The following is a 25,605-nucleotide window of genomic DNA, read 5'->3' on the forward strand; positions in this document are numbered from 1 at the left end:
TCATAACAAGCAATTCCAAGGTCTTAGAAGTGTGGACATAAGCAAAAAAAGAAAAAAGCAGTTCGGCATTTTACATTCCTCCAGTTGCACATGGAGTCTCTAGAGACTGTGGGGTAGATGAGGGCTGTTACAGTCCGGAATGATCCTTCATCAAGAAAACCTACTGTTTATATGCCAAGACACATAAACAGGGAAATAAAATAATAGGAAACAGACTCATAGTGACCTAAAGGATTTATTAATCCCAAGACAAACTGTTTCAAATTCTATTCATTCTCATTCATTCATTCGCAACTCAAACATACATCTCACTTATACTTTGCAGCAGGCTAGCTTATTCATAGCTTACAAAGGTCAACTTTTTACAAATCATTGTCAAAAAAAAAATCAAATTAACTAGCATTCAGTATATATTAAATTATCACTGATTATCATTCTCACAAAGAGCTGTATCCAAGATAAACATGATAAAGCCCTCCTTCATGTTTCCAGGTTTATTTTTCAAGATAAGCTCAGATAACATTTCAATTCATCACGTGTTGAAAATGAAAAAAGCGAGCTACTAGGGAAAAAGTCACATGAATTTCATTTTTCTTTTAGTTCTCAAAGAGTGAATAATTTTGTCCAGCAAAAACATGGCAAATGGTATAAAAACAAAAACATCCAGATGTCTACAGCTGAGAGATTGAATGGAGTTCACAAACTATGTGGCACAAGCATTTCCTAGGTCTGGAAGTCCACTGACAATGACAGCAGTCACTACCAGTGCAGAAGGACCATTCACTATAATAGATTCAAACAGTGAAAACACCCCTGAATGGAATGAATGGTTAGTGTGTGCCCTACATTCATTGGGAGCAGTGTTATCTGCTATTAATTTTCAGCTGAAGTCTCCAATCAAAACTGAGACCTTAGACTTGTTTCAGCAGAGTGGAAAGAGTGAGCCCTAGAAGTAGAAAAGGCAAATGCAAGCAGAACTGAGATGGGTGGGAACTACTCGTGCCCTAAGTACTGTTTTGCAGGCAAAGGCAGTGTGGTTGTCCTCTCTTTTTCTTACCTTAGAGTCGCAAAAATGACTCAGGCATGGCAGGGTAAGGCAAGGCATGAGGAAGGAAGGGGGGGAAAGTTGTTATCCTGAATCAGTTGCATTATTTTACAATCTAGGTAGACCAGATAAAGCCAGAGATAAACTATTCTAAGCACATTGGCTGAGTGAGTAGGTGCTTGGCCCATTCTCTTAGCATGTAGTGTTGACTGGATTATCCTTAGGCTCCACGTGGATAGCTGTCCAAAGTCAGTCAATCTGTTTTCTGTTATTCTAACTGAATAACAATCTCAACTGCCACACTGGCCAAAATCAAGGGAAATGAAAAGTCAAGTTGGGAATGGATTCCCTGAAAAGCACCTCTACCTTTATTGGATAAGTCTTTATTTGGGAGTGCCAAACTTTTTGGGAGTTCCTGGGCGCTTTTGCCAAAAATGGCCAGGGATGGTGAAAGCGTCAACACTCATGGACATGGTTTTGGACGGGATGACGGTGAACTGCTTGCGGTCTGAGCTGTACTTGTAAATGGACTCAACCATATCAAGTGTGATGACTCGCGGGCCAATGCCAGTTAGCCGTGCCATCTCATCGGTTTCAGGGTTCATGGTATAAACCGCTCTGAATTGGCAGCTGGAATCTCTGAAGAGGATAAGAAAGTGATTGGCTGTGCTTTTCTCCATTTCCTGAAAAGAGAGATATAGAGAAAAGAATAAGTATATGGACCTAATCAACTTGCGGAGGACATTAGGTTTGATGCATGCAGGTTGTGTGATGATAATACCAACTTATTTTTACATGCTACATCCTCCTTAGGGCATTCATAACAACAGCTGGTAGTCATATTACACAAAGGTTTTGCCGCCACAACTTTACTTGCCACCTCAAACATATTATTTTGCATGTTTTACCTCCATCTTCAATTTGTTTTGTCTTTTCACAAAATGATCTGTGCATCACTATATGTTGAATTGTTGACAAAGAGGTCGTGGCAGCAGTCACATTGTGAGATGGTCATTTTAAATTTCTGATACTATCAGAATTTTTCCCAGACAGCCCTTTGGTTGGAAGTCTATTACAACAGCCATCTTTTAACATATGTCTGTGAAGGTTCTCAGTCATCCAGGTCATCGTAGTCAAAGGAGCTTGTAAAGAGAGTGTGTTGTACTTCAGACCCAGCAACACACTCAGACAAAAACTGGTTCACCCGAAAGACAAAATTCCGAAACACAGACTTAACAACGTGGTGTATGCTGTACAGTGCAGCGAGGATTGTCCAGACCTCTACATTGGAGAGACCAAACAGCCACTTCACAAGCGCATGGCACAACATAGAAGAGCCACCTCCACAGGACAAGACTCCGCAGTCCATCTGCATCTCTTTCGAGGATGCCAATGTTCACATTTTGGACAGAGAGGACAGATGGTTTGAAAGAGGAGTGAAAGAAGTCATCTATGTCCACTGTGAGCGACCATTTTTGAACAGAGGCGGTGGTTTACGACACCAACTGTCTGCCATCTATAATCCAGTTTTGAGTTCCCTCCCCAGACGCCTTAACGCCCACTCACATCCTGGGCCATCTGACCTCAGGAAATCACATGATAGGGTGGGGCTAGGTTTCACAATGAGCTCACCCGAAACCCTGGCTGATTGTGACCCACACCCGCTTTCACACCTCGGCCCAGGTGATTAGAGAATCATCAGGGGGTCCTTTTGTCCCTCTTTGGGGGGGTATACCCCCACTGGGTTTAAATCTGGGACTCTCTGCCATTTGACCTTAGAACTGAAGTTTCTCGGATGAGAGGTGAAACATCTTCAAGCAACTTAAAGAAATCCAGACGCTTCTCTTTACAAGCTCCTCTGATCTTTTAACATAGTATCACCATTTGGAAGCCACAAGTTAAGAAATCACTATAGTTCTTTCATGTTGAGCAGCTTTTGTCTGGGACAACCCAAACGCAAAAATGTATAAACCTGGCTTTAAGTGCATTACATAACCTAGTTAGGGTGTAGCTTTTTGTTGGACTCTGACACGGCGGGATGGTTTACCTCTACAATCTTGTTTTTCTGTGGTTCATTGACCTTCCCAGCCAGGCAGCAACGAGTGATAGCATTATGGATGATGAATTTGTTGGACTTAAAGCTAGGCTCCTTGTACAGCTTTGGTCCTGCAAAACACAACATTTCCAAATGCTATAAAGCAAACAAAACAATGCTTGCAGCATTAATTTTTACAATTTTTTGTGTGGAAATTATGACTGACCTGTATATTCTGGGATAGAAGCGGGGGAGGAAATAGCAGAGCCAGTCTCCCAGTCCTTCTCTCCATTCTGAACACCAATTCGTCCTGGGGACCTTCCCCGTGATCGGGCAGGAGAGTGTGAACGACTAGAGAGATAACAGAGGAAGCCTTTTTTTACATTTTGGGGCTTTATTTTTCATTTGCACCTGATAACACAGACTACACTGCATCTATAGTTGGTGTCAATGATACAAGAACACCCACTTATTAAATATTTCAAACTTTAACCCTCTGGGGTCCAAGGTTAAATTGGCTGTTTTTCAGTACTTTTGATTTTACCTTAATATTTCAACTTTAAAAACTATTGACCTTGCCTTATTTGATATCATTCTTTTCAGCACAACCTCACATGTCTAAATCTACAGTCATTTTTTTCATTTTGACTTACTGTATTAACACAACTGATCTAAAAATCACAGAAAAATAATAAAATCAGAGTAGGTAAAATTTTTACTGTAACAGCAAAAAACATGTTTAGCAAATCATTTTCATAACTTGAAATGCAAACAGAAATTGTACATTTAAAAAAAAAATGTACAAATTTTGCAAACAGCAAAGCTATATGCAACTATTTACCTAAAAATGCATGCAATACCTCAGGTGTTTTTTGTACAACCATTTAAAACTATTTCTAAAAATAAAATTACAGAACAATAAGGTGCCACACAAATTATTTTTGAAATTAAAAAAATAAATAAATTATATCCACTACAAAAGAGAGGCGCATATCACAGGGATAATACCTGCAGACCTGTCAACATTCCTCCTGTTTTCCACCTGGAGACAGCACTTACATTTCAATCTACCTTTCGTGGCTTTTGGCTAGCAAATGTGACATTCAACAGTGCACTCATTATTTTGACACACAAAACAAAACAACAATGACTACACACCAACTACACTCCAAACACGCTAAACGTCACAAATTTCTCAACTATCAAAACTCGCTATCGATATCACTCTCTCTCTTGCTCACTCGCTACCATCGCTCCTAAAACGTTCTCCTCTTCCTTAACAACCTAATGTCACGTGTTGTAATATGATTTTTCGATTGCGTTTTTCTTCTCGCACTAAATGTGACGGTAGTATTCAGAAGAAAACAAAAAAAAATCAAAACAAAAAAAAAAACGCTTTTTTTTTTACTTGGCCTATCAACATAATTTAAAAACTGGTATATAGTTTGGAGTGGAGACTTTAAACACAGGCTAAATTTCAATGTTTCAGGCTAAATTCTGTGCTTCCCACTTTTTAACCATTTAAAAAAAGAAAAAAGAAAATACATCCAAGTCATTATCAATTTGCAGGTTACCTGGGTGACTTCCTGACAGTCATACTGCCAGGGTCATTAGCCATGGAGGACAGGTTCATGGATGAATGGGAGTATACCTTGTTGAGCTTAGTGCCTACAAGTAGGAAATATTGTACATGTGAGAAGAGAGAATACAAAAGCCGTGAATTTTACTGGTTAAAGTCAGAAATACTTACCCATGAAACCTTTGACAGGACTCTGAGAGAGCACAGAGTCATCTCTGAACATAGTCTTAGGTCTCTGCTTCTTGACACCACGCACTGTAGTGGGTTTCTGCTTCAGAACCTTGTCCAAGTCTTCCATGATCTTCAATTGCTGTCTCCTCTCATATTCCTGCTTAGTGAAGTCTCCTCTACGTTGAGGAGTGCCTTCTGCTGGTGGGGTTTTGGGAGGAGTGCCTGGGGTCTGTGGTCTGTCCTCATTTTTACTGCCCCAGCCTTCAATGATCATCCACTGGGGCTTGCTAAAAATGAAGTGTAAGACCTTTAATGTGTAACGCCACATTATGAAATGCAACAAGACTGAATTATGGGATTAATGATAGCAACAATTCGAGTCATAAAACACAGAACAATAAATTATTAAATCCAAATTATGTGCACCCTTTGGCTGCTTAAAATAAAAAAATTGATTAAGTTAAAGATATTCAGTGCTTCCCTTCTTTAACTTGTTATAAATGCAGTTTTTTTTAAAAACAGAAACTGGTCTCACTTTGATTCTTTTTCTTTTTCCTGCTCAAGTTTTCGTCTTTTCATCTCTTCTGTTCTCTTCTGCTGTTTTTCAAGAAAAGCTGCTTTTCGCTGAGCCATTTCATCCTCTGGTTGATCTTTGTCATCCTAATAATAAAAAGGGATGAATGCACACCAATTATAGCACACTTTCTATGCAGATATATACTGTGAAAATATGTGTCAGCCACCAACCTTGAAAAAGAAACCAACTGCTGCTTTATTCTCTGCCTCTGTGAGGTCACTCATTGAGTCAGAGAGAGCATCAGGCACTTGGTCATCCTCCTCACCATCTCCTCCCAAGGCAGACAGTGAGATCTCTATCAGGCTACTGCGTTTGCCATTCAACATCCCTGCAGGTGCATCACTCTCAAAAGAACATTCAGATGGGGCACCAGAGCTGTAGCCCCCTCCTGCAACCCCCTCCTTTCTAGTCAATGGACCATGATTGGACCCGACCTCAAGGTCCATACTAAATATACTTTGTCCATCATTGGAGCCTACTTCTGACAGGCCGTCATCTGCACCAGGACCTGGAGTTGGGGTAGAAGCTGGTATTGGGGTCAGTGTAGTTGCTGGCACAGGAGTTGGTCCTAATGAGCGCAGCTCATCTAGGCTACCGGAGTCACCAATGGAGAATGAGGATGAAGTCTGTACTTGAGATTGCCAGGGATTTACACGACGAAGATGGGGGATGCGGTCTACATTTGTAGGTGGGGTAAGAACCCTCGACAGGGAGGGGACTTTAGTGTCTGATGGACGACTGTGTTTTGGGCTTTTAGGAGGTACAGACTGGGCTCTTCGATGTACATGAGGAGATTTAGGAGAAGTGGTGTGGTTTGTGATTTTGCGTGATGGAGACGGAGAAGAGGAGGCAGAATTTAAATCTCGAGTGGTTTCTCGTGACAGGCGTGCAGGAGGAGGGGCTGAGGTGGGGGTTTTAGGGCTGGCTGGAATAACCCAAGACTTGTTATTGGAAGGTGACGGTTTTTTCTTCATTAGCTGATTTTGCTGCTCAGTCAGTCGTTGCATGTCACTTTGCAGGGAGCTAAGAGCTGCAGTTAGCTTGGACACTGCGTTGTTATAGTCCCCTAAAGGAGCAACCACTTTGTCAGTAGGTGTCCCATGGTGCTTCTCTCCTGGTGTACCTGCCTTTTCTTTGACCTGCTTGTGGAGCGCAAGTCCTCTTTTAACATTACCCTCATCTTCCACTGTGGGGTGCTCTTCATCTTGTTCCTGTTGATCTTCCAATTCGATTCGTGCTAGCCGCTCTTCAAGTGTCAAGCGAGAGAGGTCTTCTTCTGTGAATGAGGTACTGACCTGGCCATCCTCTCCTTTCCCCTCACCTTCATCCTCACGTTGCTCTTTCTTTAACTGCAGAAAGGCACTCTTTCCTAGTCTCTGCCTATGCTTTGCAAAAATGGCCTCAATGCGTTTCTTCTGAGCTTCGATGGCTTTGCGCTTTTCTTCAAGCCGAACCCCCAACTCCGACATCTCATTATTCAGCTGTGGGCTCTTGCTGGGGCTTTCTTCAGACTTCTGTGCCCATGTGGTCATCTGAGGAGAAGCACTAGATTTTGGAGAATCAGTAATCTGTTTCTTTTTCCGTTCTGCAAAACTGGTCATCTTCACACCACTGTCAGGAACCTCCTTACCACCTCTAATAGCAGCACCACCTGCAGCACCGGGTGTTGATGGAGTGGACTGGGCTTTAGGCATGTCTTCTGATGCATCTGAATCCACACTACCGTCTCTCAAAACTGAGTCATCATCTCGTGAACATTCAGAAGTGTTTCTAGTGCGAGTGGATTCGCTGGACTCTCCCGTTGGCCGATACATCATTCCTGAGCGGGTTGGTGCAGAGGAGCTGATTGGTGGTAAATTGCCATTATAGCGAGAACTAGGAGGATCATCAGGAGAGTGGAGGTAGAATCCGTCAGGAGCACCATCAGGGTGTAAACGAGGCTCCATTTTGCTTTCATTGTGAATAATCTGAAGAGCCTCTTCAATTGTAGGCAGCTCTCCTGTTTCACTTGTCCCGAGGTCATTCTCCTCTGCCAACTTAGGAACAGTGGGAATCTGGGTGGCCCAGGATGCTCTCTGTGGACCATTAGGTCCTGAAGGTTTGCTAAGCAAATGACTGAGGTCTTCGGGAGGGGTGTAGGGCACCTTTGCCATATTTTGACCAGCTGGGTTCAGCTGATCTGAGCTCACAGAGCGGGTTATTACAGGGTTGCCCATCACAATGTCTACGTCGCTGTCTAGCCCAAAAGGAATGCTGAAGGATACTGCTGACAAAGGCCGGCTTTGGAAAAAAAAAAAAAAAAACACAAGAAAAAAAAATAACAACAAACAAAACAAAAAAAGAAAACACAAGCATGAGCACATTAAAAAAAATTAATAAAATGCTTAAATCAGTCCAGAATATGCTAGTCCTACCTCAGAGGTTTCTTGCTCCATGTCTTTCCAGCTCCTTCTATATGAGACATTGAGGTAGACTGAGTCAAAGATCCTGAGTACAATGGGACATACACAGACATGTAAAGGCATGCAAACAACACCGGGATGCAAAAAACTGGAACACAGAAATTAAAGGGAAAACATTTACAAAAAGTTTCGAATGTCTATCCAAATAAGAAAACAAGACTATCAAACAGCACAAAACACAACTAAAAGACAAACATGGATTGAAGGAAATAAGTGAACCACACTGTAAAATGCTTATGTAGCTAAATGTAATGATGGCTGACCATAGTCTTCATCTTACCTGATGCAGAAGAGGAAATCGGGAGGAAAGGCTTCTTGAATATAGAGGGGGAGGTACTGCAAAGCACAAATACTTCACTTAAATGATGGTCTTGTCTAAATAATACATTGCCCTTAGTCTACTACAACAGCAAAATCACACCCAGAAAGCTTCTGTACCTGTTATCACTCAAGCTGCTTGGTGTTACTGGTGTAGATTCGCCTGACAAAAGAAAAGCCACAAACAGACTTTTTAAAATATATCAATTATATATGATATATATGAAATATATGTTCATGTTAAACAATATTCAGAAAGGACCGCGAATCAGTGAGACTTACTTAACGTATCTATTGGCTGCACAAATTCTGGTCTTTGTACTTCAAACCAGCTAAGCAGTTCTGACAGGAAGCTCAGCAAGTTCATCTAAATCCCAGAAAATAAATCAAGCACTCAAAAGACAACACAGTATTTGTGTGAATATATTTTTTGTTCATCAGTGATCCAGACTGAAAGTACCTGAAGTTCCTGTGGTGTATATAACATGTCCTCCAGTGCCAAGTGACAGCAGCTCTTTAGGCAGCTGTCACAAAATTCACGGATGAATTGCAGGTTGTACAAGCTATCTGCTACAGACATGGAATCCTTCATACAAACATCTAACAGAGAGATGAGAAAAAAATGTAATTTTCACAAATGTCTCAGGTTCTAAAGGTCATTTTACAGCATTCTGTTAGAATGTTTGTTGGTACCTTCAAGTCTCAGCAGGCCGGGGCAATAGTAATGTATGACGGCAGCAACAGCACATCCACTGGACAGGTCTTTAACTTCATTCACTACTGGAAAAACGGGCTTAAGTTTGGACTGAATTTTATCCTTCCTATAGCGGAGCTAAAAAAAGAAAGAAAGAAAAATAAAAGACAAATCACACACAATGTTGAATGTAATTTTATAAATTTCACATATTAGTTCATGCCATCAACCATCAAGTTTATCAAACATAGGTAAATGCTCCTAAGCAGACACACAGTGATACACAATAATAAAAAGTGATTACAAAATTAAAAGCAACAAATGAAAAAAAGAAAGGTCATGCTAAACTGATGTGAAAAGGAGAGTGCAAATGTGAACAAACTGAAGATGCAGAGAGAGTGACTGAACTGGAGCAGAAAGAAAGGGTTTTTTTCTTCAGAAAAAGTGGGTCAAGTGAAGGTCTCAGGAGACAGAATGAAAGAAAGAGATTAGATCTCAGAAAGAGAGAAAATGTTTCAGGTACAGCAATAGTATACAGACAAAACAGCCCACTGTGGCAGTGAACCAGTGGATTAGAAGCCTTTCTGTTACTCTCATAAACACATACAGACATCTTTGCCCCACACTTGAGAAAAACTTGAACATGGTAGTTTCAGATGATCAGTTTAAAAAAAGAAAGAAAAAAAGACTGCTATTCATGCACCACACGTCTCCACAAACAATGTCTTTAGAGCTATTGTCACAGCCCAAATCTATCACACTTATGCTGTTAAGTGCAATTTAATGCTTACTAGGATGTGATGCACAACGCATTCCCACATCACATTTGGGGAAGAAACAAACAAACCTGACCATCAGATATTTCCTGATAAATTTGATGAAGACACTGGAAGGATGGAGGGACAAGGGGAGGAAGCAGAGGAAAGGAGGGAACTTACAGGAACAAGTTTCCAGTACCAGCGAGTAGGACACTGTCAGATTGGGGCGGGGGAGAGACAGGAAATAGAAGGAAATGGAGAACAGGAGTACAGGGAGACATATTAAGCCAAGAGTGGAAGAACTAGAAAAACAAAGGGTTGTGACTACTTTATTTACTCGAAATGGCAAGACGGCCATCTTGAAAAAGCAATTCCCACCTTGTCCTTGTTTTAATATATCAACCAAGACTTGTTAGGATTGATAGAGTAAGGAAGTAGGAATAGGAAGCAAAAACAGAAATTAGCTTCTTTTATAATAATTTATTTTGCCTCCAAAACAGGGTGAAAGTTTCTGAATACTAATGTAGCAGCTGGAAGGTTTTGTTCTGACTGGACAAAGCATGATATTTTTCATGTAAACTTTTTTTTATTGAACAAAAAGCTCTTATCAAATATGCAGAAGATGAGGCAAACCACTGAATTTAATCGATCAAAATTCAAATGTATTTTTTATTATGTAACCTACACTGTTTGCACAGTGGCAATATATTATTTCTATGATTTTACAGCATTTGTCTGTCACAAATATTTTCTTGTGTTGTGCATTTTTTGTGTAAAACAAAAAAGTTCTTCCTTCCATTTCTTAGATACCCCATTCACTTTCACCCACTGCAACTTAAAAGTTTGAGCAGAACACACGTAATTGTTCATTATAGAAGCTGAGCCCCACCAACTGATAATTCTGGATTAGTGCCACAAAAACCTGTCTAGAATATTGTGCCAAGCTACACCTGACTCCACCTGACTTGCAACAGCAACTGACATCATTAAAATTGCAAAAATTGCTGACTACACCCATGTCTATACTCATCTATATACACCCCGTTTCCCCTAAAAAATCTAAACGAAACAGACCTGCCCTGATTGCATAATCCCATCAAGAATATCACGCATTTCTGGATAGAAATAACAATACAATACAATAACAGTGACAACACACTGAATATTGAATGCAGTACTCACTGATGGTTGAACGGGTTGGGGGTCTGTAATGGTCTCAGACAAGTCATTCTGGGCTCCTTCAGTACGTTCTCTCAGATTCTGGTTCAACTAATAGCATAATAACAAGAGAAAACCATTTCCACATTCTTTTGTACCGTGTGTTCACAAAGTCAGAAATAAGCATAAAAAACAAAGTTTTAGAGAATTACAGTTCATTAGTCACCAGTTAATCTACTAACTTAGTGCTCATACAAATGTTGAACCAAGAACATCTTCTGAAAGAAAATTTGGTGTTTTTCTGAAAAAGACATTGTTTTCTCTGGCCTGTTTCTTACCTCATTAACCCAGTGAAGCAGAGCATCTTCCCAGCTGGCTGCTTTTCCCAGGAGCTCAGCAGAACTACATGTCTTCACCGCAGTCACTGTCTCCATGGCTCCCACAGCCATCAAGGCATCCATCACTGCCAGATGAGCACTCTTCACCAAATCACATGGGAAGGAAAAAAAAAAGGAAGTGAAGAGCAATGACCCTGGGCAGCATCAATCAATTACAGTTAAGACAGTAATGTTGGATCCTTTTCTAGCATGGTCCTTGCAGCAAAATACAATTGCTGCATCACTGCCAGTATTTACATGAAACATCCTCCAGAGGTCACTAGAAGCCAGTTATGAGTCAGCAGAAACTAACAACAGCTCTGAACAAGTAAGCACACACACATCAGTAGATGTGGAAGACCTTTGGACTCATGTTTATGCCCTCATTAAATCATTAAAGAGGCACTGGACCTGTAGCAGGTGAACACATGGTCTGCAAGATTGCCATTCCTTACCTGCTTTCCCTTTATTTGCCTTCTTTGAGCCATTTCCCTTTCTCTTTTGCACAGTGAAATAGTTCTGTATGACTCATGTGTGAGAGACTGCAGGACAAAATGAGGTGTTGTAACTAGATCACCAGGAAGCGTAACAAAGAACACCATTCTCTTTAAGAAACAGGTGCTTGTGACCAAATGTATTTTTGCCACACAAAATGGTTATAAAACCTTGATTTTCCCCACTCAAATACAATCAAGCAAAAAAGAAGAAGAAGAAGAAAAAAAAAAAGAAAAAAAAAACGTACTTAAATGTATTTAACAATCACAATTTGAAGTTACCTACTTAGACAAGACCATTACAGAGCTCTGGTTAATAGATAAAACACATTAACAACTTTGCCTGTAAGACAGAACTTACAGGCAAAGCCTGTTAAAATGTTCCAGTAACATTATCAGCTCAGCTAGAGTGAACCCTTTAACTCTATAAACCTGTTAACTTATTAGACGTTGTGCTCTGTTTGTACTGTAGGGTACAAACACAGCAAAGCAAAGAGTACAACACTATCTTATAGCCAACCTTGTTACTGTTGCAAATTGTAATAGTTGAACAATTTTTAAATTTATGCAATTCCCACTATATTCATAATTGTTCAGAATATTAGTTCTACTTTGTTTATACAAACTGCTAATAAATTTGTTCAGTTTTAGAATGTGCCACTGTAGCCAACTTTCTCTTGCCCTTTCTCGTCATCTGAGTGAGTGATGCACTGCCAGCAGCACTCTCTTTCTGCTAGCTTCTCATATGCAATAAGCTAAACACTTGTAAACAAATTGAAAACATGTATGAACCTTTTTTTATTTGTCTTGTTTATCTATATCCTTTTAAATTGCCTTTCAACAGTACAGTTGGGTGCCAATCTCTCCATTAATAGGTAACTGCAATAACAGGCTTGTTACAATAATTAAGTCAGGCTAGCAGAGAGGCAAAAGGCCGATTGAAACATACTGTGGGGCCATTCCTTCAAAATCTTGTCAACAATTTGGAGCTTAATATGTGCAAATCAGTGCCTGCCGCCTTTCACTACTTACAACTTCAGAGATTCTTTTCCTCTTAAATTCTTGTGTAGCCCCAGATGGGGGGCAGGGGCAGTCCAGCTGTGTGCATATCTGTCTACTGATCCCTGATGTAAAGTGCTGACCTGAACACATACAGTGCCTGGGCAGGCAGGCTGGGTGGAGTATGCCAGCAAAAGCTTGCCAGATAATATTGGTCAAAGCTCTCTGGATGTGCTGTAGTCTGTTTCTGTGAGCAGTGTGGCCCTGAGTGACCTGCTTGCCAACCACTGTTGCCAGCACTAGTGTTACTGCTTTTGTGTGTCCTGCCTAATACAGGGACTGTAGGGCAGAAACATCAAACCAATAAATGTTCCTACAAAAACAAAAACGAATAGGGATTCAGAATATAATTACTTAGTACTGATCATTCCAACACTGTAAGAATTGGAAATAAATTGATTATATTAACATGGTTTTATAGGATTCTGTAGTTCAAAATACAGATCCTTAGAAAATGTAATTTATTTATTTTTGTATGAACGAGTCAATGTGAGCCAAACATAAAAATGTCCACTGCGTTAAACATCAATTATATTATTATTATCATCATCATGTAAGATTACATATTATACATTTTTTAATCATACAATATTGGAATATTGATAAGCAATGGTTCACTTGTATTTTCCTAACAACCAGTAAATTTTGCCAGTAACTATGCTCTGCCATGAAAGCAAAATGATATAACATTTTTGCTTTTAGCCGCAAAGTGTGTAATCATAGGTTGGAGCTATTGCCACAGTGTGAAAAAAAGATGACTGAGAGAAAAAGAACAAATGCATGACAGAACTATTGAGAGTGGCTGACTCCGATGTTATGCCTACAGTAATTATTCAGAGGGTAAATCATGGAAAAAAGGGGAGAATGAAAGGAGATAAAGGAGGGAGTGCTGCTAGTGGATTTCCCATTGCACACCCAGGAGAGCTCACTAAGCTAAATCACAAGTCTCCCTAATGAGAGGAGCAACTCAAACACACAGCACAGAGCCTGCCAGATCACCATAACAACCAACCAGCTGACCCATAATGCATCTCAGTACAAGCCTGACTGCAGCACTGCTCTCTGCTCCTGGCTTAGTCCTAGCTCTTTAAAAAAAAAAAAAAAAAAACATCCATGCCCCTTAAACCAATGTGACACACAGACAAAAAATAGGCCACAAATTAACCCGATCAACATGGAATTTTATGGGATTATTAGGAAACTCTGTTTGCATGTCTATGTATGTAACTCAGATAAACAAAGAATGCAAAAGGCATCTTGTTAAGCATTACGCGAGATTATGATGAGGGCAAAATCTGATTACGTCTGAAATTTGACTTAACCCCATTCCCTACACTGCTTGGTGCCACCTGATGGGGAGAAAAATAGGGGATCGGGCAGGGCTGGGGCCCAGAAACGGATTTTAGAAAGAGGTTATAGTATGAACATCCATATGTATATGAACTGTATAGCAAGTAGAGACAAGTGTAGAAAGGCTGCATAAAAAAGTAATTTTGTATACTGTAAACAAGTTTCATTACAACACATTAGTTATCATTCAACAGAAGCCCAAAGCAGAATAAATGTGCAAGATGATGGTTAGTGTTTCAGATAGTCTGCCACATCTAATTTCAGTTAAGCTCCTGAATGATGCTCACTTGACCAGAAAACCTGCCAGCACAGCACTATGATTTAAGACAAAGTGTCACTGCCATCCAAAACCAACAGGAGACCAGGAAGAGGTTTAGCAGCATTATAGCTACATGACTTACTTTAGCACTGTGGGAATCGACACTTAACCCAGTATCTATAGTAATATTACATATAGATTAGAATTAGTATCTATTGTTACAGAAACAAATTTAACCAATTTATTTCATATTGTGCAGTAGGTTAGGTGCCTGGTGAGTCAGTGGTCATCTCTGGCATGTCATGCGATAGTGGATGATTGCACTCAGTCTGCATGGCAGATTATCTCTAATCTTCAAAGATCTTTATCCCCAATCTGAGGAGTGATGGGGGCTGGGCCACCATCAGAAGTAGTGGACCAGAAGAACAGTTAGCAGTAGGACACATAATTCATTACACATAGGACACAAGTAATGGGGTGGAGGCGGCTGCAGGATTTGAACCCAATTCCAAGGAATTCTAAGTAGGTTTTTTTGTGTTACGATTCCTCCATCTAGCATAGACACATTAATACTATCTCACCACTGGACTCTGGAGCAGTGAAGGGAAATCTAATGCTTCAGTTACCAAAACATGTTGGACAATTTTTCCAACTTCTTGAGAACAGTTTGGGAAAGGCCCCTTTATATTCCAGCATGACTGTTGCCAGTATACAAAGCAAAGTCCATAAAAGCATGGCCGGATGAGTTTGTTGTTGAATAACTTGACTGGGCCGTACAGACCTCAACCTCAAACACCTCTGGGATGAATTAGAACATTGGCCAGACTCCCTCACCCAACAGCAGTGTCTGAGCTCACAAATGCTCCTCTGAATATTCTCACAAAAAACTCAAAATCTTGTAGAAACCTCACCTAGAACAGTGAAACTTATTATAGCTGCAAATGCTTCCAACTCCATATTAATGTCTATGGATTTAAAATGGGATGAGAGAATAATTGATAACTTACAGTTCTGTATGCATTAGGTTAGCTTTTATCTTTAACCATCTGTTAGCTTTTGCCCTACTTTGATTAGGTCAGTGGCATTCTACTCCAGTCCTGATACATGAACTCCAGCCAGCACCCAATGTGTCCTTACGACTTATGATGAACCTGCAGCGCTGGATTTACACGATTAGCAAACACAATGATTAGCAAACAGCAGCAATAATATGAAGTTGTGCGATTTACCAATAACAGTGTAAAAAGTCATTAACAGTTGATGGCTTTGCAGATTAACAGGCACCAGTGTGGAGTCAACTACAAGCATGACTCTACATGCTTTTAAATGCATGTAGCATGTATCTACCTTGTCTGACTCAAATATGTGAAGCTTTAATATACAGCAGTCCTGCAGCAGATTGCTGCTGCAAAGCCGTTTACTGGCCAAGACCCACAATGATGCCCCATCCTTCTATTGCTGCAGCATGACCCACTTTCATTGCTTGCCACACTGTAGCTGCAGTGCCAGTCAGTGGCGACAAGCCCAAAGAGAAGCCAAACAGCTACTGGAAAGCTCATACACTAAAGGAGCAAAACAGCAAATGCAGCATTAACAGTAACAGCCAAATAACAAATTTAGGATTTACAGTTAAGAGGTACCATTTCCTGACCTGGAAACCTCATTCAGAGCTAAGTTACATGGCAGGCAAGCTGAGACATTTGTATGCTCAGAAACTACAGCAACATGATACATGAAAGAGACATGTCTCATTAGGCAGTTATTACTGGATCTAATAATCCCAGTAGAAATCATAACCGTAGCCATTATTACAGTGATTACAAGTGGAAAAAAATTGAATTTTAAGATTTTTGACATTAAATGATCATCATAATCATCAGAATGTGTGATGTCAGATCAGGGTACTGGTATTGTTGCAGGTGATGTTAGAAAACCTGCAAAGAGCAAGCATGTTTATAAAAGAAAGTCTAATCTGATATAACAACTATGTGATCTCAGAGTCAATACAAGTTAAGGTGCATGTGACACTATTTATTCTTCCTTTTATTTCGTTAAAGCTTTCACCAGAGCACAAGTAGGAAAAATACTATGTAAAAATAAATTAGCAAAGCCCCTTTAGAGGATGGTTCTGTTTTTACCATTATTCATCTTGCTTTGTATCTTTTATCTTTAAAAACCACACTATCTCGCTCTAAGTCAAGAAAAAGACAGCATTCACATTAATTGGGTCAGATTTATAGGTGCATCTGTTCAACAATATGACATCTAAATTTGGATTTTTATCAGGTTCTACTCTTAAGGAGGACTCAAATTCTCAGCAGTATTGCTGAGAAAAACAAAACAAAACAATGCATAAGCCCATTTCAAGCAAAAACCTGAGGTTCTCATTACAACTGTGCCATCAGCAGGGAAGTACCTGCTCCTTTGGCCAGCAAACAGGAACAGTGAAGCAACCAGCATTCACCTAACATAACACCATTTTCCTTACTAATCCTTGGAGAGTCCCCGCTTAGCTTTCAAAAACAGCATGTGTGTACGTAAACCAAGATGGCTGGGGAATTTTCATTGTATACCATTCCATGAGAAGGATAGTAATCTGTAATCTGAAAGTTGTTGTGCCAGCTGGGACAGAAAAGAAATGCATATTACCTTAAATAAAAAAATTCCCCTTATTTCAGCCTGTAGTTTTAGCAAAAACATATTAGCCAGCTGCAGTTTTTTTTATGCACAGTGAAGAACACATGACTATATTATGTTTGAACAAGAACTAAGCAAGCAGGAAGAAAGAAAGCGAGAAGGAAATCTATTGTCAAGAGCTAAGAGGATAAACCTGTTTCTCTTGATTTGACTCACACAGCCAACCCAGAGAATTCTCTTAACACACAACAGCTAATGTTTCATCAAAATTGTTAAGCTATTATTCTGATCTGAACCATCTATTGTATCTAGATCATCTCTCTCACACACACACACCCTTAAAGTAAAGTGGTTATTCCTCATGTGACCATGACTGCTCTTGTCCTAGCAGCTGGATCCACTCATCCTCTGGGATGAGCTTGGGCAGCACAGGGGAGTGGGGGAAGGGCTGAATGAGTGGGGGGTCTTTTTGATGCCCTTTAATCCCTAGAATCAAAGCATAAACATGGCCCTATATCAGAAACCAAGCGAACGTGAACCTATTTGCTTTCCTACAGAGTTCTGCATAGCAGAGAATCTGGTCTAACAAGAGGAATCCCAAGGATAATAGACAAAAGCATTTCACCCTCCCCATCACCCAGACTGTTTCATCATTTTACCATTTTGATGGGTTTATGTCGGAGGTCAGCATCAGTCACTGTTGTGTCCTGGTATTTGGCAACTACGCCTCTCTGAGTTAGAAGCTGCAGCAGGGTGGCATTATCTTTTGGCTGAGCCTCAGTTGCAGTACTACCCAGTAATATGTTGTAGGTGCGACAGTAGAGCTCTGATGACTGCAGGAGGTGTGTTACTGGAGGTTTAAGGTGCTCCTGTTCATACTGGTCACAGTAGAAAGGGTCACGCAGCTCTGCAGGGACATTTTCTACAGAGAGAGGGAAGAAAAAGACACAAATGGTTAAAAAAAAGTTTCTAGTAGTGGTTCTATTACAGACATGTGTGCAACAGTATTGCCAGAGCATACACAACTATACCAGAGCAGACATAACAGATCTAACAGTGAAACCAAGGGGCAATGTGTGCTAGTGACAGGTCAGTCACACAGTAAACCATACACTAACATTTAAGCCTATGATCTTATCAGGAATGAGTTTACTGAGGTTTACAAGCAAGGGAGGTAAAGAAACTGACTTCAATTTGTTACCCCATGAGGAATCAGAATCAGAATACATTATTGATCCCCTTTATTGAGGGGAAATTATTTTGGTTACAGTGCTCCAGTAACAGTAACAAAGACAGACAATACACTAGGTAAGAAAGAGTACAATATATACATGCATATATATATATATATATATATATATATATATATATATATATATATATATATATATATATATATATATATATATATATATATAAGTCACTCATTGATAAGTAGCTGACTAAGAAAGAAGAGCATGTGCAAAAAGGGTGTAGCTATTGCAGTATGCAGTGTGTTAAGTGGATGAGTTGTACAGAGAGATGACCACAGGCAGGAATGATTTCTTGTGTCGTTCAGTGGTGCTTTTTGGTAATCTCAGTCTCTCACTGAACGTGCTCCTGTAACTGACCAGCATGTCATGGAGTGGGTGGGAGGTATTATCCAACATTGTCTTTATCTTGGAGAACATCCGCCTCTCCGACACCACCTTAAGGGAGTCCAGCTCCATCCCCACAACATTACTGGCCTTACGGATCAGTTTATTGAGTCTGTTGGCATCTGTGACCTTCAGCCTGCTCCCCCAGCATGCAACGGTGTAGAGGATTGCACTGGCCACAACAGACTCGTAGAAAATCCTTAGCATTGTCCGGCAGATGTTGAAGGACCTCAGTCACCTCAAAAAATAGTGTCGACTCTGGCCCTTCCTGTAAAGTACTGTGGTGTTTTTAGCCCAGTCCAGTTTATTGTCAATGTGTTCTCCAAGGTATTTATAGTCATCCACAATGTCAACATTGACCCCCTAGATTGAAACAGGGGTAAAGTGTTTGCTGGTAATGGTAATATATTAAATAATGCAGGTTTGAGGCATTTCTGCACTGGTTTTACTGTTTTTAAAACTAGAAACTACATCTATTTTTCAGTCTATAAAGTCCAAAGCGAGATGTCCGTGATTTGCCTTGTACAACTATAAACCAGGAATAAACATGTTTAAAGTATGTGTATAGACAATGTTTATGTTCACAACAAGTGTACGGGGATATTGTTTTGTCTTGTTCAACTTTCAGTCGAAAAGCGTCTGGACTTCTTTAAGTTGCTTGAAGACGTTTCACCTCTCATCCGAGAAGCTTCTTCAGTTCTAAGGTCAAATGGTGGAGAGTCCCAGATTTAAACCCAGTAGGAGTATCCCCCCTAAAGAGGGACAAAACGACCCCCTGATGATCCTCTAATCACCTGAGCCAAGGTGTGAAACTGGGTGTGGGTCCCAATCAGCCAGGGTTTCGGGTGAGCTCATTGTGAAACCTGGCCCCACCTTTTCAGCAACAAGCAACTTAAAGAAGTCCAGACACTTTTCTTCGCAAGCTCCTTTGACTACGATGACCTGGATGACTGAGAACCTTCACAGACATTCAGTCGCTTCAACATTTTGTTCCGTTTGTTTTTCCACTTACCAAAATTAGCATCAAATTTAATACCACAATGGACCCTGGATGTACCTTGCTCAGCACACAAGATAGCCATCACTAGATAAGAATGTAGTCACATTTATATACTGCTTACTGACCACTCAAAACACTTTAACCACAAGCTACATTTAAGCATGCACTCATAAAGTGTATTATTCTATACACTTTAAGCACTTTATCTCCCTCTTATCCCAGTCCAATTTAGAATAACCAATTAACCCAACATGTACATGTTTGGATTTTGGTAGGAAGCCAGAGTACCCAGAGGAGACCCACGCAGGCACAAGGAGAACAAACATGTAAACTCCCCACAAAAAGGCCCCAACCAGGGTTCAAACCAGGGATCTTTTTTTGCGACAGTGCTAACCACACGACCACTGTGCTGCCCATAAAACCCACCGGCTATACCCTCTCACCCAATGTGAAAATAAAGACTAAATATGATGACAACAGCAAAAAAAAAACACAAAAATCTGAGCCTTCAACACTAGTGCACAAATGAGTTTGTTATCATGATCTGTCTTTTATACACTTACCCTAAAAACACAAACTTGACACACACCCTTTGAAACTGGTTTCTCTGCAGCAAACCTAACAGCCAGTTTCTGTGTGCAACCATAAACAAACATGTGACTTGCCGTTTCAAAGGAACTTGGACAAAAAAGTTGACTTGCTTAAACGCAAGCAGTATGTCTGCAAAAAGAAAGGAAATAACTTGTGTTTGTGTGTGTGTTTGAGAGCCTTAGACTATATATAACAGAAGAACAAAGGGATTATTACAAGGGAGGTGTCACTAAACTGCTGTATCATTATATAATCATGTAATGGATCCATTGACATCAGCTGTCGAAACAAAAGCCGCCTCCTTTAATCAATGCCCTGTTCCCTTTGTCTCACCCTATGATGACTATAGTTGCCACACAATATGATCAGTCATGCCACATGGTTCATGCTGTTGTAAATACTCTCAGGCACCAAAACTGGAGTGCCTACTTTAGTGCTGTAAAAACAAATCTTCTTGGGTCACATAGGTGCATTGTATATGTAAAAGAAAAGAATTCCACTGTAACGTGTAAAAGACAAAAAGGTAAACCAGAAAAAAATTAGCCCAGAAGGCAAAGTAGGATGCAAATGCCAAAACTGAGTGAGATAGGAAAGATCGATAAAAGAATGATTTCCCTATGACACAGTCTGTCCATGAATGATCACTTTGTGTGACACATATCAGAAACAAAGTGGCTAGAAAACTGAGGCTTCAAATTGTTATACAGGTCCCCAAAACTATGCACATGCGCAGCAAAAATAGCAACAATTATTTAGTAAAGCACACACTCGATTTAAAAACTAAAAATAATACAAGGTAACAAAAAGCATGACGAACTGGAATACTTGTAACCAAACCTTGCATTGTGATGCTGCAATTATATTCATCAATGCCCTGCCAGGGGAATATTTAGATTAAAAGCATGTGCTTGTTTTGTTTGCATAAGCAGGAGCAACTACCTCTGTCATTTTTACAGTTCATGGGGTCAATGCTTATCTACTGGTTTGAGTAAAAAGGCAAAAGTCAAATGTGCGCAAAGCTTCTAAACACATCATCATCAGCTAGAGGAACGCTTGTTAGGAAGAGCCATTCAAGCAATTTGTGATTCTTAATCCTTCAGTGGGTCTGTGCTTTTGTTAACCCAAATGTCTTAGATACCAACCTGGGACTAAAGAATACAATGAAAACAGTGTTACAAACTTAAAGATCACAGCAATATTTTAGTGACGAGTATTTATTTTTTTCTTAAGTAAATCAGGCCAAGCTATTAAAACATGCAGTAAGATTTATAGAACTTGCTAATGTGGTTGAAAGTCAGTTCAGCTGTGTTAGATATCATCTGTACTGACCTGTATCGTTTGATAGCCAACAGGAACCACATGTGCCTCTACCTCACTGACTATTTGAGCTTGCATGCTGGTCATTTCACAGCCATGCTCACTTGTCCTACAGTAATCACACACTGAACAATACAAGCTCTCCACCTCACTTGCTAGGTGGAAATCGCAACTGATTTGAACCAAGCAAAGAAAGCCACAATCCACCAATTGTCACTTTACGCTGGGGTGTAAGCTTTAGCACAATGAATGTCAACCTGGTGGATATAACTATCTAAACGTCCAGGTTTCTCATGGGAGCCTTTCTGGAACTCTAAGAGACATTTATTTAAAAAATTTCTCCATGTAATCTTTAGGCAGTAAATGAAAGCCAATCAAAATTACAATTCCTGTATCTTAACTCAGCATTATATGTGTTATAATAATGAAAGCGGTTTTAACTTTTAAATCTTTCATTGAAAATTATACAATAACATCTTCATCATGTGGTGAAGAATCAAACAGGCGATTATATGCTCTCATTTTTAGAACAAAGCAGGTACTGTTTTGCTGCCCCAAAACCAAGCAGTGGTGAGAGGGGCCGTGGTAGCATTCTACCCCACACGTGACCCCTCGTTCTGTGTAAAATGCTAATGCCACTACCTTATCTGAGCTGTATTATTTATTATTGCCATCTACAACAAAGAGATCTTATCATTAACCCTTTCTTAAATAATACTGTACTATTTGATCACTATTATAAAAAGGATACTTTCTGCACTATACATCAAGCACCACATCATCACCAGTAGGTCCCTCTACCAGGCCTGTATATCCTATCACATGGGCAACACCTTGCTATAGCACAAGCTTAAACTGCATTAAACGGCAAGTGTACAGAGAAGTACATTTTAAAGAGAGAAAGTCTTAATAATATTTGAAGTGTTTTGGCATTTAACAGTATAATGCCATGAAAGGTTAACATATAGTGAACAGGAATCCCAACCGTTTAGGTAAACATTAAAAGCAAGCCAACATCCTCCTCAGGTCCTTTTCCCTTGCTGACTCACCATGGTCACAATGATTGGAAAAGGATGAGTAATCAGTCAAACAGGATTCCAGTATGGTCCAGCAACTTTGTAGCTATGTGAAGGTAACATGCTACTGTAATGGTAAGAGTGGGTCAAAGTGTGAGGTGGTTTGGTTTTATTGCTATGAAAAGAAAACATAGGATGACTCCAACAAGAGATTGTTGGACATAAAAGACAATATTTAAGCAGCGACATAGTCTGTTTTCCTGTTATTCAGATATGGAAATCAAACACAGATAATTTACGTTGGCAATGATTAGAAGGAAACCTGATTAACATAATGCATAAATGTCATGCCCTTGGACTTGTCACTTGTCACTAAGTATTTCTTAAGCCTCAACAGGTAAATCGAGTTTCATGTCCCATTCCAGCTTGAGTCACACTCAGATCTGGAAACTCATTTCTCATGACAGCTTCAAGAACTTCAAGGGTAAATAATTAATTCATGCCTAACTTTTTTTTTTTTTTAAACCCTGCATGGAAAATATTAGACATAAATAAAAGATCCCAAGACTTTCATACATTAAACACCCTTGCATGTATATTTAGCAGTGAAAGTGAAACTATCTTGTAGGAAACTTTATTGTTTAAATTGTGCTGCCATGCTTGAAACATTTGTTATGCAAACACAAATATTTCAGTCCATCCATATCATTGCCGCTGATACTGATTTTATTCTAGATTTCTTTTTAAATTTTTATCTCAATAAGTGGTTATTGGTTTCCTTAATTAGTTAAACATTAGCTTTTTAGAAAATAATCTAACTAAATATGAAATGCAATGTAAACACTACTTTGTTATCCATGTCAAATTCCATTTTTGGAGAGACTGGAATTAAAAATGCCACCCATTGTTATCTATAGACTAACTGACCTAAAAAGGCTCATGACCAGATGACTGTCTGGCTCCTGCTGGGCTCTGTGTTGTCCTAATGAGCTAGGTTTCTAGTAAGGGACAAGATGATGTCACCCAGCTTTACAAAAAAAATTACCATCAGCAGGGCTATTGAACTTGATCAAGAGAAAACCTCCACATCATAACAGTGTTTGTCCTTACATTCCTGCAGCTTGGCATGGAGTGACTTTGACCATAGGGTGTGGTTGAGGTGCTTAACAGAGTACACATGAGCTGCAGCCCAGAGTCCTAAACCTGGGACCTGCCTGAAATTATGAAACAAACAACTCATGTTATTAAAGTTAAATGAAGTACCTCCTCACACCTATTTCAGGATAAAATAAGTAATGGCTGTATTTTAAAAAAAAAACAAAAAAAACCCTGTAACATCAAAAGATCCAAGAATGTATGATCCTTGTATTAGTATAATAATATATTTGTCTTTTTTTTTTTTTTATGTCATTATGCGTAGGCTACTTTTGAGAAAATAAAGCAATCAAGGCTTTTTCTTTATAAGGCTCATCGGATGTCTGCTTCATAAGGTCTGATCTTCACCAGTGAGTGCTCAAACAAAGAGCCATGCTATCACCTCAGGGTCAAAGCTGACGAGATGCCTCAAGAAAATGAGACAAAACAAATTCTTATGATAGGCTACGTGTTAAGTACAGAAAACATGTTTTGGTTATATTGTGGGTGTGCGTTTTGTGCTACAAAGCTTCTCCCAGTTGCTTCTTGAAATTTGCTGACTAAGGACACGGAAAGAAACCCCCTGATAATAAGGCACAAGAGCACTGGTAGTCTATTCTCTGAGCGCACAATGAGCTACGGTCTGCTTTTGATCCAAATAACATGAAGCAGTAACCAGCGTTTACTGTGGGTACTGCGGGCTGTCACCATCACTAGGAGAAAGAAAGATACTGGAAAAACATACGCCCCGTGTGCCCTGTCTGTGTAACCGGATTAAAAACATCCCCAGCAGCTAGCCTGCAATTTCTGACTGAAGCCTGGTGGCTGGAAATGCGACAGAATGGGCTAGCGTGATAAGGCCTACAGGAGGAGGCCGTTTCTGTGACACACATACCTCCAAATGTGCCCACCCATTGAGTGAGAACAAATGACATGTGTCAGTGTCAAAAACGCATACGGTGCATTGCTCCTCTGCTCATATGCGCCTCTTTGTGCTGAAAATCGCTGAACTACACACACTGCAGTTCCCCTACATGCATACCGGTTTTCGCTACACTGTTAGACACAATATAAACACATTGTTGGACAACAAATGGTCTTAACACAACCTTTACGCATAACATTTAGGCCTGCCGTGTGAACTAAAACCTACCTGTGCTGCCGTAGGACTTTGCCAGCAGCCATCCGACACTTGCGCATATTTTTGATTTAGTGCAGTCATACAAATCCAATGATTTTATGTCTGGGACCACAAAAGTCTTCCTCATGGTAGGGGAGTCGACCATAGCGAGTCTGTAAAAATGGGAAGCGGTGATGGGGGGGAAAAGGATACAGTATAAAAATATTCAAGCGATCATTCTTGGAGCAGACGATTCCATACGACCGGGGCTGGGAATACGGATGTGGTTCAGGGTTTTGCAGGGAAATATCCGCTCCGAAGCTACTTCCAAATCAAACTAAGGTCCTTTTGTCGGAGGTTTCGAAAACGAAGTCCTGGCTTAATTTTGCCTTAACACCAACTAAAGCCCCGACCGGCTGGGCTACTATAAACCGGACTATTCCCCTCGTTTTTGCCCTTCTTCGTCCGCATTGCCGTGTTGTCAGCTCACTGTACGTACGTACGCTTTCGTCCCGCTGATGACTGACTACCAGGTGCTCCACAGTGGAATCGCTCGTCCACTCCACCGTCCAATAGAAAATAAGCTTTAACAATATGGGCGGGACTTCAGTGTTTATGATACAGCAGGTAGAGGTGTGGCGGCGCTTTTGCTACAGGTGCATCTGCTCGCACACCAGTGGGTCCATGAAAGGACACCTTTGAGTGCGAAAGTCAAATAGCCAGTAACCTTCGAAAACACATGTAGATTAACTATAACTTATTAATTTAAAATATTTAAAAAAAAATGTGAACATTAGAATCTAAAAGTACTGTCTTA

The 25,605-nt window shown here is 40.1% G+C and overlaps 1 protein-coding gene across 3 annotated transcripts; it reads right to left on the bottom strand.

The window, feature by feature from the left end:
- Nucleotides 1–652: 652 nt before the first annotated feature.
- camsap3 (calmodulin regulated spectrin-associated protein family, member 3) lies at nt 653–25,339 on the bottom strand. Of its 3 annotated transcripts, none has more exons than XM_085157311.1 (18): nt 24,822–25,339; nt 17,633–17,895; nt 11,136–11,276; nt 10,822–10,908; nt 9,820–9,852; nt 8,881–9,019; nt 8,648–8,787; nt 8,470–8,554; nt 8,308–8,350; nt 8,150–8,205; nt 7,822–7,858; nt 5,578–7,687; nt 5,366–5,490; nt 4,831–5,117; nt 4,655–4,748; nt 3,307–3,431; nt 3,093–3,211; nt 653–1,728 (listed from the first exon to the last, which is right to left on the bottom strand). In XM_085157311.1, exons 1-18 carry the CDS (start codon nt 24,952–24,954, stop codon nt 1,429–1,431), a joined length of 4,317 nt encoding a protein of 1,438 aa, XP_085013437.1. In that variant the 5' UTR covers nt 24,955–25,339; the 3' UTR covers nt 653–1,428. The 3 variants fall into 3 exon arrangements, with proteins under 3 accessions (XP_085013437.1, XP_085013434.1, XP_085013436.1); XM_085157308.1 differs by having other exon boundaries at nt 7,822–7,894; XM_085157310.1 differs by lacking the exon at nt 9,820–9,852 and having other exon boundaries at nt 7,822–7,894.
- Between the last annotated feature and the right edge of the window lie 266 nt (nt 25,340–25,605).

The sequence above is a fragment of the Neolamprologus multifasciatus genome, chromosome 4 (assembly GCF_963576455.1).
Source record: "Neolamprologus multifasciatus chromosome 4, fNeoMul1.2, whole genome shotgun sequence".
In the NCBI taxonomy this organism is placed as follows: Eukaryota; Metazoa; Chordata; class Actinopteri; order Cichliformes; family Cichlidae; genus Neolamprologus; species Neolamprologus multifasciatus.